This window comes from Pogona vitticeps, chromosome 2 (genome assembly GCF_051106095.1).
Source record: "Pogona vitticeps strain Pit_001003342236 chromosome 2, PviZW2.1, whole genome shotgun sequence".
NCBI classification, from domain to species: Eukaryota; Metazoa; Chordata; class Lepidosauria; order Squamata; family Agamidae; genus Pogona; species Pogona vitticeps.
Window position 1 is genome coordinate 76244130 of NC_135784.1, and position 13382 is coordinate 76257511.

Consider the following 13382-nt stretch of genomic DNA (forward strand, 5'->3'; position numbering starts at 1 on the left):
TGATGGGGCAGGCCTCTTTAATGCTGAAACTGATTATATTTTGGAAATTGTGCAAAAGAAAAGATCAGCAGCTAGACGTTGGGGAGTTTATCCATCTTACCAACAACGCCCCCAACAAAATCAGTGGAGACAACAGTACAACTCATATCAAAAATTCCAACATGATCCTCCAAAACAAACATCTTATACACCCTGTTTCAGAAATCAAAGAAATAAACCCCGCCAACAACTCATTACTAGGTGCAATGACCGCAAGTCCAAACATTTCGTTTGACGCTCCCATGACCGAGATCCCACACCACTCCACCCATCCTGTCTTCTGAAAACACCTACCTGTCTGGGAATCCATCACTACAGATGCCTGGGTACTGTCCATCATCCACGATGGCTGCCGCATCCATTTCTTCCAACTTCCGCCAGCAACACACGTCATCGCTACCATCTTTAGCCCTACAAGAGGAAATAAGAAATTTACTCCCCAAAGACGCCATACAAGCTGTCTCACAACACAACAAAGGGTTTTTCTCTCGCTATTTCACCATACCCAAAAAGGATGGGGATCTTCACCCTATCTTAGACCTATGAAAGTTAAACAAATACATCATTACCACGAAATTCTGTGTGGTTACCCTCAAATCAGTTCTCCCTTTACTCCACAAAACAACTGATTCACTGTCATAGATCTCAAAGACACATGCTTCCATATTTCCATACATCCTTCACACAGAAAATTCCTTCAATTTCAGCTAGGATCACAAGCCTATCGATTCAAAAGGCTTCCTTTCAGCTTTGCAACAGCTCCAAGAGTATTCACCAAGTGCATGGCACTAGTAGCTGCTTGCTTCAGGTTGCATTTTTTTTTTCATATTTCCATATACAGTGGTGCCTCGCTTAACGATGTTAATTGGTTCCATAAAAAAATCGTTATGTGAAAACATCGTTAAGTGAAACACCATTTCCCATAGGAATGCATTGAAAACCGGTTAATCTGTTCCAATTGGAACAGATTAACGCTTGCAATCATTAGCCCACCTCCTGAAACCTATGCAAACTTAATTTGGTGTTGTTCTGAGTCTTCGTTAATTTTTGGTGATTTTTTCTCTCTCTCATTGAAAAGCATTGGACGGACATGGTGATTTTTTTTCTCTCTCATTGAAAAGCATTGGACGGACAGTCCAATGCTTTTCAATGAGAGAGAAAAAAAATCACCAAAAATTAACGAAGACTCAGAACAACACCAAATTAAGTTTGCATAGGTTTCAGGAGGTGGGCTAACGATTGCAAGCATTTAAAACAGGCTCCAAACAGTTTAAGACACTTTTACAGGAGCGAAAAGGGAGATCGGAAAGAGCTTTAAAAGGGAAACGGAGATCAAAGAGCCCTTTCCAATCTCCCTTTTCGCTCCTGTAAAAGTGTCTTAAACTGTTTGAAGCCTGTTTTAAATGCTTGCAATCGTTAGCCCACCTCCTGAAACCTATGCAAACTTAATTTGGTGTTGTTCTGAGTCTTCGTTAATTTTTGGTGATTTTTTGTTTTCTCTCTCATTGAAATGCATTGGACGGACAGTTCAATAGAGTTCAATGAGGGAAAAACAAAAAATCACCAAAAATTAACGACGACTCAGAACAACACCAAATTAAGTTTGCATAGGGTTCAGGAGGAGGGCTAACGATTGCAAGCATTTAAAACAGGTTCCAAACATTGTAAGACACTTAAAAATGAGCGATAACGGAAGAGCTTCAAAAGCACTGAAGCTGGCTTCAGTGCTTTTGAAGTCCTCTCCGATGTCCGTTTTCACTCAAATCTCATTGCGTTACTTCAAGTGTTCACCCCTCATGCTTTGGTACCTGCCTTGACTGTGCAAAGTGTAAAGTAAAGCAAAGCAAAGCGTGCTGCTTATATACTGCCCCATAGTGCTTCAAGCACTCTATGGGTGATTTACAAGTTAATTATGCAGGCTACACATTGCTCCCCTCCCCAGCGAACTGGGCACTCATTTTACTGACCTCGGAAGGATAGAAGGCTGAATCAACCTTGAGCCGGCTACCTGGGATTGAACCCCAGGTCATCAGCACAGTTTTGGCTGCAGTACAGCAGTTTAACCACTACGCCACAAGGGTCTCTGTGTACTAGGTGTACTAGGCACCATGGCCTCTATGACTTCAGTAGTGTAGCACATACGTCTCAAGATGAGATCTCTTCAGTCATGGTTTCTTGCCCTCTTCAATGTATTCACAGACCCTCCTCACACTCTTTTAAGGGTCAACCCAGAACTCGCCTCCCAAGCTCAGTGATGGCATTTTCCTCCTAACCTATCTGTCAGGTGGCCGTTCCGACAACCATGACCACAAATACAGGTCACCACTGATGCTAGCCTCACAGGCTGGGGAGCTCACTGCAAATCTCTCAAAATCCACACCAAGTGGTCTTCCAGAGACAAATTGCTTCACATCAGCGAATTAGAGCTGTTGGTGGTTATAAAAGCTTGCAAAGTAATCTCCTTGCTGGAAAGATGGTAGAAATTTATTTATTTATTTTATTTCTGCAACATCTGTCAAAGGGAACAAAGGGTTCATGGCAATGTACCATATTCTGAAACAAGGTGGCACCCACTCTCCAAATCTCCTCTGTTTAGCAGTCGACCTCTGGGAGTGGTGCCTAGCACACCATATCTGCCTTATGGCTTTACACATTGCCGGCCATGACAACGACTTGGCTGATCTACTCAGCCACACCAACGCTCAAGCTCACAAATGGGAGTTATACCAATCAGTTTTTCTTCGCCTGTGCGAACGATGGGGCAAACCAACTCTCCACCTCTTCGCCTCCCGTGTGAATCGGAAGTGCAAACGATACTGCTCCTGAGCCAACACTGGCAAACACTCCCAAGGAGATGCATTCATCGCCGATGGCCCAAGACCCTCACTTAACTTTTTCCGCCATTCCCGCTTCTCTACAAGGTTGTGGTTCGCCTACAACAAGACAAAGCCTATGCCATCGTTATAGCCCCTTGGTGGCCAAGACAACCCTGGTTTCCAGTCCTTCACAATCTCTCATCAGACATTCACCACCTCCCTTGCCTGCCCCACTTGCTCACATGGAACAATGCCCAAGTACTCCACCCAGACTTACCTGTTCTGCACCTGGCAACGTGGAGGATTCCGCCTCGCTAATTAACGTCCTCCATCAATCAAAGAAGCCCTCCACTAGAAAGGCTTACCTGTGTAAATGGAAGAGGTTCAAGTCTTTCACTGAAGCTTCTTCATTGCCTTCTAGCAACCCGTCACTTACTACTGTTCTATGTTTTTTGCTTCATCACAAGTCTATCAGCCTTTCCCTCTCTTACTTGAGAGTTTGCATCTCCGCCATAGTTTCTTATCAGCCCCCTAACTCTCCAGCAGCTGATTTCTTCAAGCATCCAGCATTGAAAAGTTTTCTTAAAGGTCTATCTCATATCTACCCAGATACCCGCCCGCCTTCCTCACAATGGTCACTAACACTGGTACTGCAACAACTTACTAAAGCTCTTTTCAAACCTTTAGCTTCAACTGATTTACGGCTACTTACCTTTAAAACAGTTTTCCTCATCACCTCTGCTCAACAAGCTAGTGATTTAGCGGCTTTACGACACGACTCTCCTTATTTACAGTTTTTCCCAGACAAAGTCAAACTATCCATGGATATTTCTTTCCTCCCCAAAGTTACATCTCAGTTCCATCTCTCTCAGCTGTTTATCCTTCCTTCCTTCTTCCCGTTACCATCCACAACTCAAGAAAGAATCCTCCATACTTTAGACGTTAGGCGAGCACTTGCCTTTTACGTCCAACACACCCAAACTTTCAGGCATTCACCTCGACTTTTCATAAGTCACCAACCACCTACTAAAGGTTTGATGTCTCAAACTATATCTAGGTGGGTCGCTTCAACCATTCACCTTGCGTATCAGCTGGAACACAAACCAGTCCCAAAGGTGATTTGCCCTCACTCCACCAGAGCAGTGGTGACCTCTACAGCATTCCTACGTGGTTTACCTCTTCCAGACATCTGCACCTCTGCCACCTGGGAACAGCCATCCACTTTCATCCGCCATTATAGACTTGATCTCTGGCAGAAGTCTGATGCAGCCTTTGGACGTGCTTTTCTAGCCTCTACCTTGGTGTTACACTCTGCCTCTGAGTAAGACAGCTTTTTAGTCACCCAGGGTGTGATTCACAGAGGCCGCAAAGAAGAACGACAGGTTACCCACCTGTAATTGTAGTTCTTTGAGTGGACCTCTGTGATTCACACACCCCGCCCATCTTCCCCACTGTCATGCCATTCTGCTTAATATAGTGGTGGTTGACACAACTGAAAGGGGACGTTTGGCGCCAAGGTACTTATACGAGGAGGGAGGGGTCTTATTCTAATGTGTTTTTTGCTACCGCAGGAGCTCTAGAACTTTCCAATTCGGCTCCGTGCAGGTGCGGATCACCCAGGGTGTGAATCGCAGAGGTCCACTCGAAGAACTACAATTACAAGTGGGTAACCTGCCGATGTCAAGTATTCTGTGAACTCTAATTTGAGAATGAAGGCATTAATGTTTCTTTCTGGAGCTAATCATATACTATACACACTTAGGTTTAAAAGAGCCATTTTGACATAGTAGAATGTTTAAAAGATGGTCAGGATCCATGCTAAAATCCTGCATACCTGTGAAGTTTAGTGGCTAACTCTGGACTAATCACCATATCTTATTCTTAATCGTGCGTCATTTAGGTGGTTGGGAGGATAAAAGAAGGGAGAGAGGAAGTAATGATGTTTTGCTGGAGAAGTGTGATTATAATGACAACAATTAGTAAGAGTCGCTTTTCTCATTCATTCATAGGTCATCCTGGCCAAGACTTTGACTGGGCAGACTATCTTAAGCAGTGTGGAGCTGAGGCTGCTCCTGAAAACTGTTTTCCCTCAGTGAGTGTTCACATTGTCATAAAATGGAGAATTACTGGATGTCTAACGCGTTTAAGCAATCACTTCCGAACACATTGTAAAGTCTAAATCTAGAGAGTGGGTAGCTAGATGTTGGGGATCTTCTAAAATGATATGTGAGGTGATAAGCTTGTGCCTTGACTATGCTACTCAGAGTGTAAAAAGGTTTCACCTGATGGAACTAGGGGGGTGAAGTTGTTGAATTTTTTTGTTTGGCTTTTTGTTTGTTTTTATTTGTTTTGGTTTTTTGAGGCGGAGCGCTGTATCTGACAATCTGTGTGTGAGGTCAGCAATCTTTCTACCTGCCATCTTTATTTTTTCATGTTCTGTCTACCACTTCTGTCAATCTTTCTCTTTCATGTTTTCTTGTACAGTGGTGCCTCGACTTACGATAGGCGTAAGTCAAATTGATCGTAAGTCGAAGCACCATTTCCCATTGAAATGCAATTAATCTGTTCCGGCCGAAGAAAAAAATCACCCCAAAAAAATCACTGGAAGACTCATTGGAAACACGATTACTCCCTTCTGGCCGGGGGGGGGGAGGTGGGGAGGAAAAAAAGCAATCAGGCACGAAAAACCCATCGGAAATGCACAGAAAACAAATGGATCAGATCAGAAATGCACAGAGAACAAAGGGACAAGGTCAGAAATGCACAGTAAACAAACGGAGCAGATCAGAAATGCACAGAGAACAAAGGGACAGGACGGAAATGCACAGAGAACAAAGGGGCAGTTTGGAAATGCAAAGAGAACAAAAGAAAAGCAAGGGAAGCATTCAAAACCCATCGGAAATGGGAAAAAACACTCCAAAAAGCAACTAACTCCCCCAAGACCCATCAGAAATGGGGGGGGACCAAAAAACAAACAAGACCCCCAAGACCCATTGCAGCACAGAAACATAACCCCCCAACCCCAAAACCACGCTGCAAAAAGACCCAGAACAGTTTTTTAAAAGCAGGAAACAGCACCTTACTTTACCAGGCAGCCTTCTCCGATTGCACACTCTAACTGCTGGGGTGAAAGAGCTACAAACAAGCAGCCTCGTCACCACCTACAGTTAGAAATTTGAAATTCTCGCCTTTTTTCCCCTGCCCTTTTCTGTTCGTAACTGGAAGCTCCAGCCGCAAGTCGAAGCAAAATTTTACGGCCGGAGCTGGTTGTAACTCGAAATGGTCATAAGTAGGGACATTCGTAAGTCGAGGGACCACTATATTGTTTTATGCTTTTTTATGGAGATTCAGGAAGGAGCCTGTTTCAGTTTTAAGTATTGGAAATTGTGGCTTAAGCACTGTGTTTTGCATGTTGTTTTGTAAAAAGTACCCCTTTAAAAACATTTCTCTCCACTAAAAATTCACTTAGTAGTCTAAAAGGTGCTATGCTTTGTAACCATATAGTATTTTGAACTTATCATTTGATTTGGATTCCGGCACTGAAAAGGGGATTGGACGCAATGGCCCTAGAGCCCTCCTTCCAGCTCCATTATTCTATGATTCCACGAGTCCTTGATGAATCCTCCCAAGGGTCCACCTTTGCACTAGGAGAATAATGTGTTCTTTGTATTTTGCACATAGTTGATGCTCTGAAAACTGCACCTTCTGCTTAAGCACATGTGCTTAGGTTTTTGTTTTTGTTTTAGCTGAATTCTGACCATGGTTTCAAGGAAAACATGAAACTTGAAGCTGTGAATCCACAAGACCCAGAAGAAATTTGTGTTGCTACTATTACAAAGGTGAAGGATTCCTATCTCTGGCTACAGCTGGAAAGTAAGTTGTTTCTTGAAGGAGAGATGTTTTGCATTTGGCTTGTGTTCTGCAAGTGTCTTGACACTGTTGCCTTTTCTGAGCACTATCAGTTATTGAAAGGGAACTAAAGAGGGTTCTGAAAGCAGATATGAAGAAAGGCTTGTACAGTGGTGCCTCGCATAGCGAGGTTAATCCGTTCCAGATTAACCTTCGCTATGCGAAAACATCGCTGTACGGATCAAAAAAAGCCATTGGAATGCATTAAACATCGTTTAATGCGTTCCAAATTGGCAGAAAACTCACCGTACAGCGATGTTTTCCGGGTCCGGCAGCCATTTTTGCGCCCTCAGTAAGCGAGGGGAGGGCGCAAAAACGCTGCGCGCGGCCATTTCGGCCGCAGCGAGACCGCAGATCAGCTGTTCAGCGGCTTCAAAATGGCCGCCAGAACAGCCAAAAGGGCCGGGCACAGCGTTTTCGCGCCCTTGGTAAGTGAGAGGAGGGCGCGAAAACGCTGCTCCTGGCCCTTTCGGCTGTTCCGGCAGCCATTTTGGACCCGCTGAACAGCTGATCCGCGGGTCGCAAAGCGAAGGTCGGTAAGCGAAACGCTTACCGATCTTCGCTATGCGAATTTCGCCCATTGGGGCCGACGCGATGCCTTTGCATTAGCGATCCCGGAAAAGGGATCGCTATGAGAATTCATCACTGTACGGGGCGCTCGTTAAGCGAGGCACCACTGTATTTCATTTTCATTTCTCATCATCTGTCCTGCTTAAACTGGTAAAAAAGACAATCAAAACCTAATGCACTGTCAGATTTCTGTCCATAGGGTTTCTTCTGTCTGTAAAATTATTCAAATGTGTGGACACAAACAAAAGCATTTAGTGTATGCTTTTTTCTGTATAACTAGTGGTATGTTCTAATATTTGTCAGATCACAACAAAGAGAAAGGTTAGTACAAATATTTACTTGTTTGCTGACATGTTTTAACAGGTTCTAAAATGGCAGTCCCTGAATGCATAGTGAGTGTGGAATCCATGAATATATTTCCAGTTGGTTGGTGTGAAACAAATGGATACCAGCTACGACCTCCTCGCAGAGCAGTAGGTATGAATAATATGATTACTATAATGGAAGATAGGATGCTTTGTGGAACTCAGCAAATTGTTGTACTTCAGAATACTTTATTCACATTTTTACATACAGTAATAATATGTTTTGTAGTATAGTGTTACAAATGGTTAAGAGCCTAGAAATTAGAGTGTGGGAAGTTGTAAAATACCTTGAACTAATATTTTCCTAATCTAGAAACAATTGGTAAATTGCTTTTAGACTAGGATTATAGATCATTTTAGGAATGGAATTGAAGATAAACAAGTTTATTAATTCAGAAAGAAGGAATTGGGCACCCAGACTCAAAACCTAAAATTCCCTTTCTTTTGTTTTGCTCTGTCCTACTTAAAAATTCTTAGATGACAAAGGAAATGAATGCCTGCTGTCCTGAGACAGTTGCAAAATACAGCTATAATTTGTAGTCTGTCCAAATAAATGCTGAGAGTCTGCATGTAAAGGGGTTGTGATGGCTGTGCATTGTCATAGGGTACCTTTTTAAATGTTATATTAACTCTTCATTGTGCTTCATTTTGACTTACAGTCAACAAGGAAAAGAAAATTGCAGTAGTCCAACCAGAGAAACAGTAAGTATTAAACTTATTGGTCATTGTTAACAGTAGCTTGTTTTGGAGAACTCAAAACATTGAAAGATCATAATTCCAATATGGAGATCAACAACATACACCTTTTTACAGATGTTTGAATGGTGTTGATGTCTTTCATATTATGGTAACCAAATCAAGAAGCTGATTTCAGCTAGAAACTGAAAACATTTGTTCTTTCCTTTGAACTAACCACAGTGATGTGTGACATCTGAACCTGGAACTGTGGTTTATTTAAATTGGGCTTACACAGAGCAACCCAGTATTGTACCACGTTTTCAGATCCTGACTTGCCCTCAAATTCTAGCTGAAGGAAATAACAGTTCCCCAACTCGAATCTGACATCACAGAAAAGTCTTGCTTGTTTAAAGCTGAGAGTTGTCCCTCCTCATGGGCAGAAAGAGGATGAGGACTTGAAGACTGCTCATTGTAGCTTATTCTCACAGAAGGAGCCATTACTTCCTGATATATTGAACTGAACTCATATGTAATCCCTCTTCACCTTTTTAAGTGCTAGTAAAACCAGGAACATTTGTTTTTCTGATTGTAAAGTTGGGTGGGATATTATTACTTAGTTCTCTTTCCCTTTAAATCCAATAGAAGCAATGATAGGTAATGTTTAAAACATAGGGAAGGAAGATAAAGATCCAGTTTTTAAAGGGTCATTTCCTTTAAAAGTTTCCAAAGAAGTAACTTTCTTTGTCTGTCTTAGCATGTTCACAAAACTAAAGGGAAAATGGTGTCTGAAGAATCATATTTTCATCCATGAAAGCATGCATTGAAACAAAACGGTTGCTCTTTAAAGTGCCACCATATTTTGACCTTTTTTATTTTTTTGGGGGGGGGATAAATTTTATTAGCTTTGGGGAAACATGAACTTGTCTGCAGCATTGATGATTCTGTGACATTGATTGTTGGTGGCCTTGCAAGAATTTGATTTCATCTTGTAAGAACTCTGTAATACACAATCAAGATTGTGCTACTAAGGCTCTTGGAATAGAATTGAGTTGCCTCTTCTAATCATTGGATCTTACTGTCATATAATATTGGGGAGAGAGGTGTTAGTATTTATAATGCACCAGCCTGGACCCGAGCATCTAAGCTGCTGGGAACTCTGTTGCAAATTTTGATTCTGCTCTCCTCTCAGTTTTTTCTCTCAGGTATGCGCTGCTTTGAAAAGAGTAGGATAATTAGACATTCAGATTTTTCAAATGATGCTATAATTACTGAGGAGCAGTTATGTCTTTAAACACCTCACCAGTTCCATACATTAAGTACCCATTGTTTGTAACGAGTGGGGTGTACCCTGACATGTGGAATCTACCCAGAGACCCACAGGGTAGGACACTACTCAAGGAGTGGATGTCCAGTCACATAAGTGCTCATTCGCTACTTCACATAACCTGTGTGTGGTTGCCTTTATATGCACAACTTTTGTGAATAGGATTCTGGTGACAGGCACTGTTGCTTCAGATACAATAACCGGAATCCTGTTAGCATAATCCTGTTAGCATAAGTGCAGTAGCATAAATCACAGTGGTGAATTGATGCTATTTAATGAGTTGCTGCTTGTGACCCTCATCAAGCACCAACTCATGTGATTTGGTAAGTGATAAGGAATAAAGCTGAAGGCTCAACTAACAGCAGTTTGTCACTGGAATTTGCACCAACATTAAGAAATGAAGAGCTGCCAGACTAAATATAGATATGATTTTGGCTTAATATTTCTTTTGTTATAGGATATTGTCTTCAAGGGCTGTTCACGAAGGACTAAAGAGCCAGGAACTGAACTCTGCTGACACCAGTAAGAAAGAAGTGTGTTGTGTTTGTCCCTGTGTGTATAAGTAGCAACCATAGAAATAGTAGTTGGACATTTAGGCTATAAAATATGTGTATGGGAGAGAGAAAGCACATGCATATAATGTAGATATATTTAGTAGTGTGACTAACAAAACGTTAAAAAATAAAATATTATGGCAAGACACTTCAGCTTTTACCCACTTTGCTTATTTTGAATAAAGACATTGGACAGTGCCTTCCAGAGTGGATGGATGACACTGGTCTGTTGTCCAGATTGTGAAGTATTAAGCACACAAATGCAGAAACTGCATTTGTGTGCCTAATACAAAATGATATTGTATTTGGGTGCCTCGTGGTACAGTGGTTAAAACTGCTGTACTGCAGCCAAAACTGCTCACAACCCAGGGTTCAATCCCAGGTAGCCAGCTCAAGGTTCACTCAGCCATCCATCCTTCCAAGGTTGGTAAAATGAGTACCCAGTTTGCTGGGGTGGGGCAGTGGGCAATGTGTAGCCTGCACAATTAACTTGCAAATCACCCAGAGTGCTTAAAGGCCTATGGGGCAATATATAAGCAGCACACTTTTTTAAAAATGTGAGTTGGTAGGTAGACAAATGGATAGATATAAATGTGAGGAAATTAATACTTCTAAAATTGTATCTCAAGATAAGTCAAACATCAACATATTACAGAATATACAGTATAAAGGAAGGGAACTTTCCATTATATAGCCAATATCAGTAGTGGACAGGTAATAACAAAATTTGGTGGGGTAATTTGAAACGAAACGTGAACATGAATTATTAGTTTTAAATGTCTAGAGATATTCTGCTGGAATAAGACTTTCCTAACAAACATTTATTTTCTTTGAACTCTTTTTGGTGTGCAGTGAGTGGCAGGGTTCTGCTTTGCAGAAAATTGGCTATTCTATAAACAAATGACTGTTTGACAGTAAAGTTCCATATGTACCAGATGGCAAAATCTAATCATTTGCTAAACTGTTGAATGAATGAATGTTGGATAAGTACATCTGCTGCTGAAATAGCTAAACAAATCTACTTGTACTCTCTAAAATCTTATTGTGTGACTTGCAGTGTAGCAAAATATGCATTTGAGGCGCTCCCTAATATAAAGCTTTGCCAAAATGGAAGCTGCTCATTCTTGGATTTAATTGGTTTTTAAATGGAGAAACATTATGTCTATATAGTCTGATCTCCTCTGTATGTGTCAGTTAAATTAGAGCTTTAAAAGAAAGCAACTCTTTAGCCTAAACATAGCTAGCATGAAATTACTATTGGTATATTGATATATTTAAGTATCTTGTATCACAGAGGATAGTAACTTATTTTCCAGGCTTGAGCAATGCTCCTTGGGACTAATGATAGTCCCAGCTAGAAAAGATGCATTGAGCATACATAAGTAGTGATTAACAAGTCCCATTCATTTCATTGGTTCTATTCTGGTTGGACCTAATACCGGATTTCTCCCAGGAGGTTTATGAAGCCCCTGGTAGGCCAGTTTATCTGTGTAATGGGTTGTGTTCAGGCTTGTGGTATAGGAAAATGGTAAAACAACCCACCCACCACCATACAAAATCTGCATTTTTTTACCTAAACCAATTTATTGTATTTCTTGGATCAAGTTGTTGTCTCATTTTGCTGAAGATGACTAATTAATCTGAAGATGACTAAAGTGAAAGCTGCAAGATCAGTATCTACCAGCACTGTGTATTGGCTGGTGCTGAGCTAAACAGAACTGCTATCTTGCTCTAGGTATATTTCCCAACCTCCTGTTTGTAGTGTAACAACAAGCAGGGGCTGAGAAAATTACTAGCAGGCAGAGGCTGAGAAACAGGATAAACATGTTTATCCTTTACAGTTTAGTGCAGAAAACATTACCCACACTTGATTTGGCTGTGTGATATCAGATAATCAAATTTGACAGCCTTACGATTTAATTTCATCTGCCTTACAATAATATGCTGCGTCAGAGTGTGGTGGAGTCTCCTTGGAGGTTTTTAAGCAGAGACTGAATGGCCATCTGTCAGGAGTGCTTTGATGGAGTTCCTGCATGGCAGGGGGTTGGACTTGATAGCCACTGTGGTCTCTTCCAACTCTGTGAGTCTATGATTCTTCTTCGTGGCCTCTGTGAATGCACACAATTGGGTTGTTCTGCTCCTGTGCATGATGTCTCAGAAGTTTCCAGAGCTTGAAGACATGTGATTAGTAGGCCGTTCCCCCGTGGAGCACATGCCCACCCTCCAAAGGTCCCCTCAGTTTCTTTTTATCGCTGCTTCGGTTGGACCTGTTTCGGAACGCTAGAGCTATTATTGAGGTCTTTACTGATTCTATGTACTGATTCTTCCGATCATTTCTTTCATTTTCTATTTTAATCATATCTTTGTTGGACGTTCTCCTGTAAGTTATCCCTTTTCAATTTACCTCAGTCCTTTTTCTCTTTAGCCACATTTTTTCTCTGTCTTTACCCCCCCAACCCCCATTGCCTCTTTTCCCTCCCTTTCCCCCCAACCTTTTATGGCCCCCCAGGGCCTTTCAAGTGGTGCATGCTTTGCACGAACAAGATACCGCTTACCGACGGCCACGACCATTGCCTTTTTTGCTTAGGGGAACAGCACCAAACACATTCCTGCCCTGAGTGTAAAAAGCTTACAAGACCTGCTCTGAAACTATGCCTACAAAGACTTCGCTCATACCTTTGGGAAAAGCCTCTCAATCCAGCCCCCACGGACCCACCAACATCTCCAACTCCGCATCCAGAGTGTCGAGAAACCACGCACCTGATATCGAGCCAGACAACTCCATCATCTCATCAAAAAGACCTTTTGAAGTCTGCTTCGAAATCGAGCTTGACGTGCACGTCGAAAGCTCCCATTCATCCTGATGGCTCATCTAGGATAAAGAAGGATAAAACCAAACCTAAAAAAAACTAAGAAACCTACAAAATCGACTCAAATAGATCCTTGAGGAGTCAACTAGAGACGCCCCGGCTCGATTTAGAGACGATCAAACTTTTAACACCAGCTCAGACTGCAGCTTCCATCACCAGCCTTTCGCCGAGTACTGGTCTGTCTCCAGCTGATGTTCATTCCAGCCTGGCCTCGGCCCATTCAAGCCCTAGATCATCAGGGTGGGCAATACCTATTT

General features: G+C 42.0%; 1 protein-coding gene across 2 annotated transcripts in view; it reads left to right on the plus strand.

Moving 5' to 3' along the window:
• SFMBT1 (Scm like with four mbt domains 1) overlaps window positions 1–13382 on the plus strand; it is a 129279-nt gene that overhangs the window by 93513 nt on the left and 22384 nt on the right. For both annotated transcript variants that reach the window (XM_020796679.3, XM_020796677.3), the window contains exons 10-14: window positions 4865–4947; window positions 6602–6728; window positions 7698–7811; window positions 8359–8401; window positions 10159–10223. In XM_020796679.3, the coding sequence (XP_020652338.3) occupies window positions 4865–4947; window positions 6602–6728; window positions 7698–7811; window positions 8359–8401; window positions 10159–10223 (432 nt within the window). The remainder of the gene's footprint in view (window positions 1–4864; window positions 4948–6601; window positions 6729–7697; window positions 7812–8358; window positions 8402–10158; window positions 10224–13382) is intronic.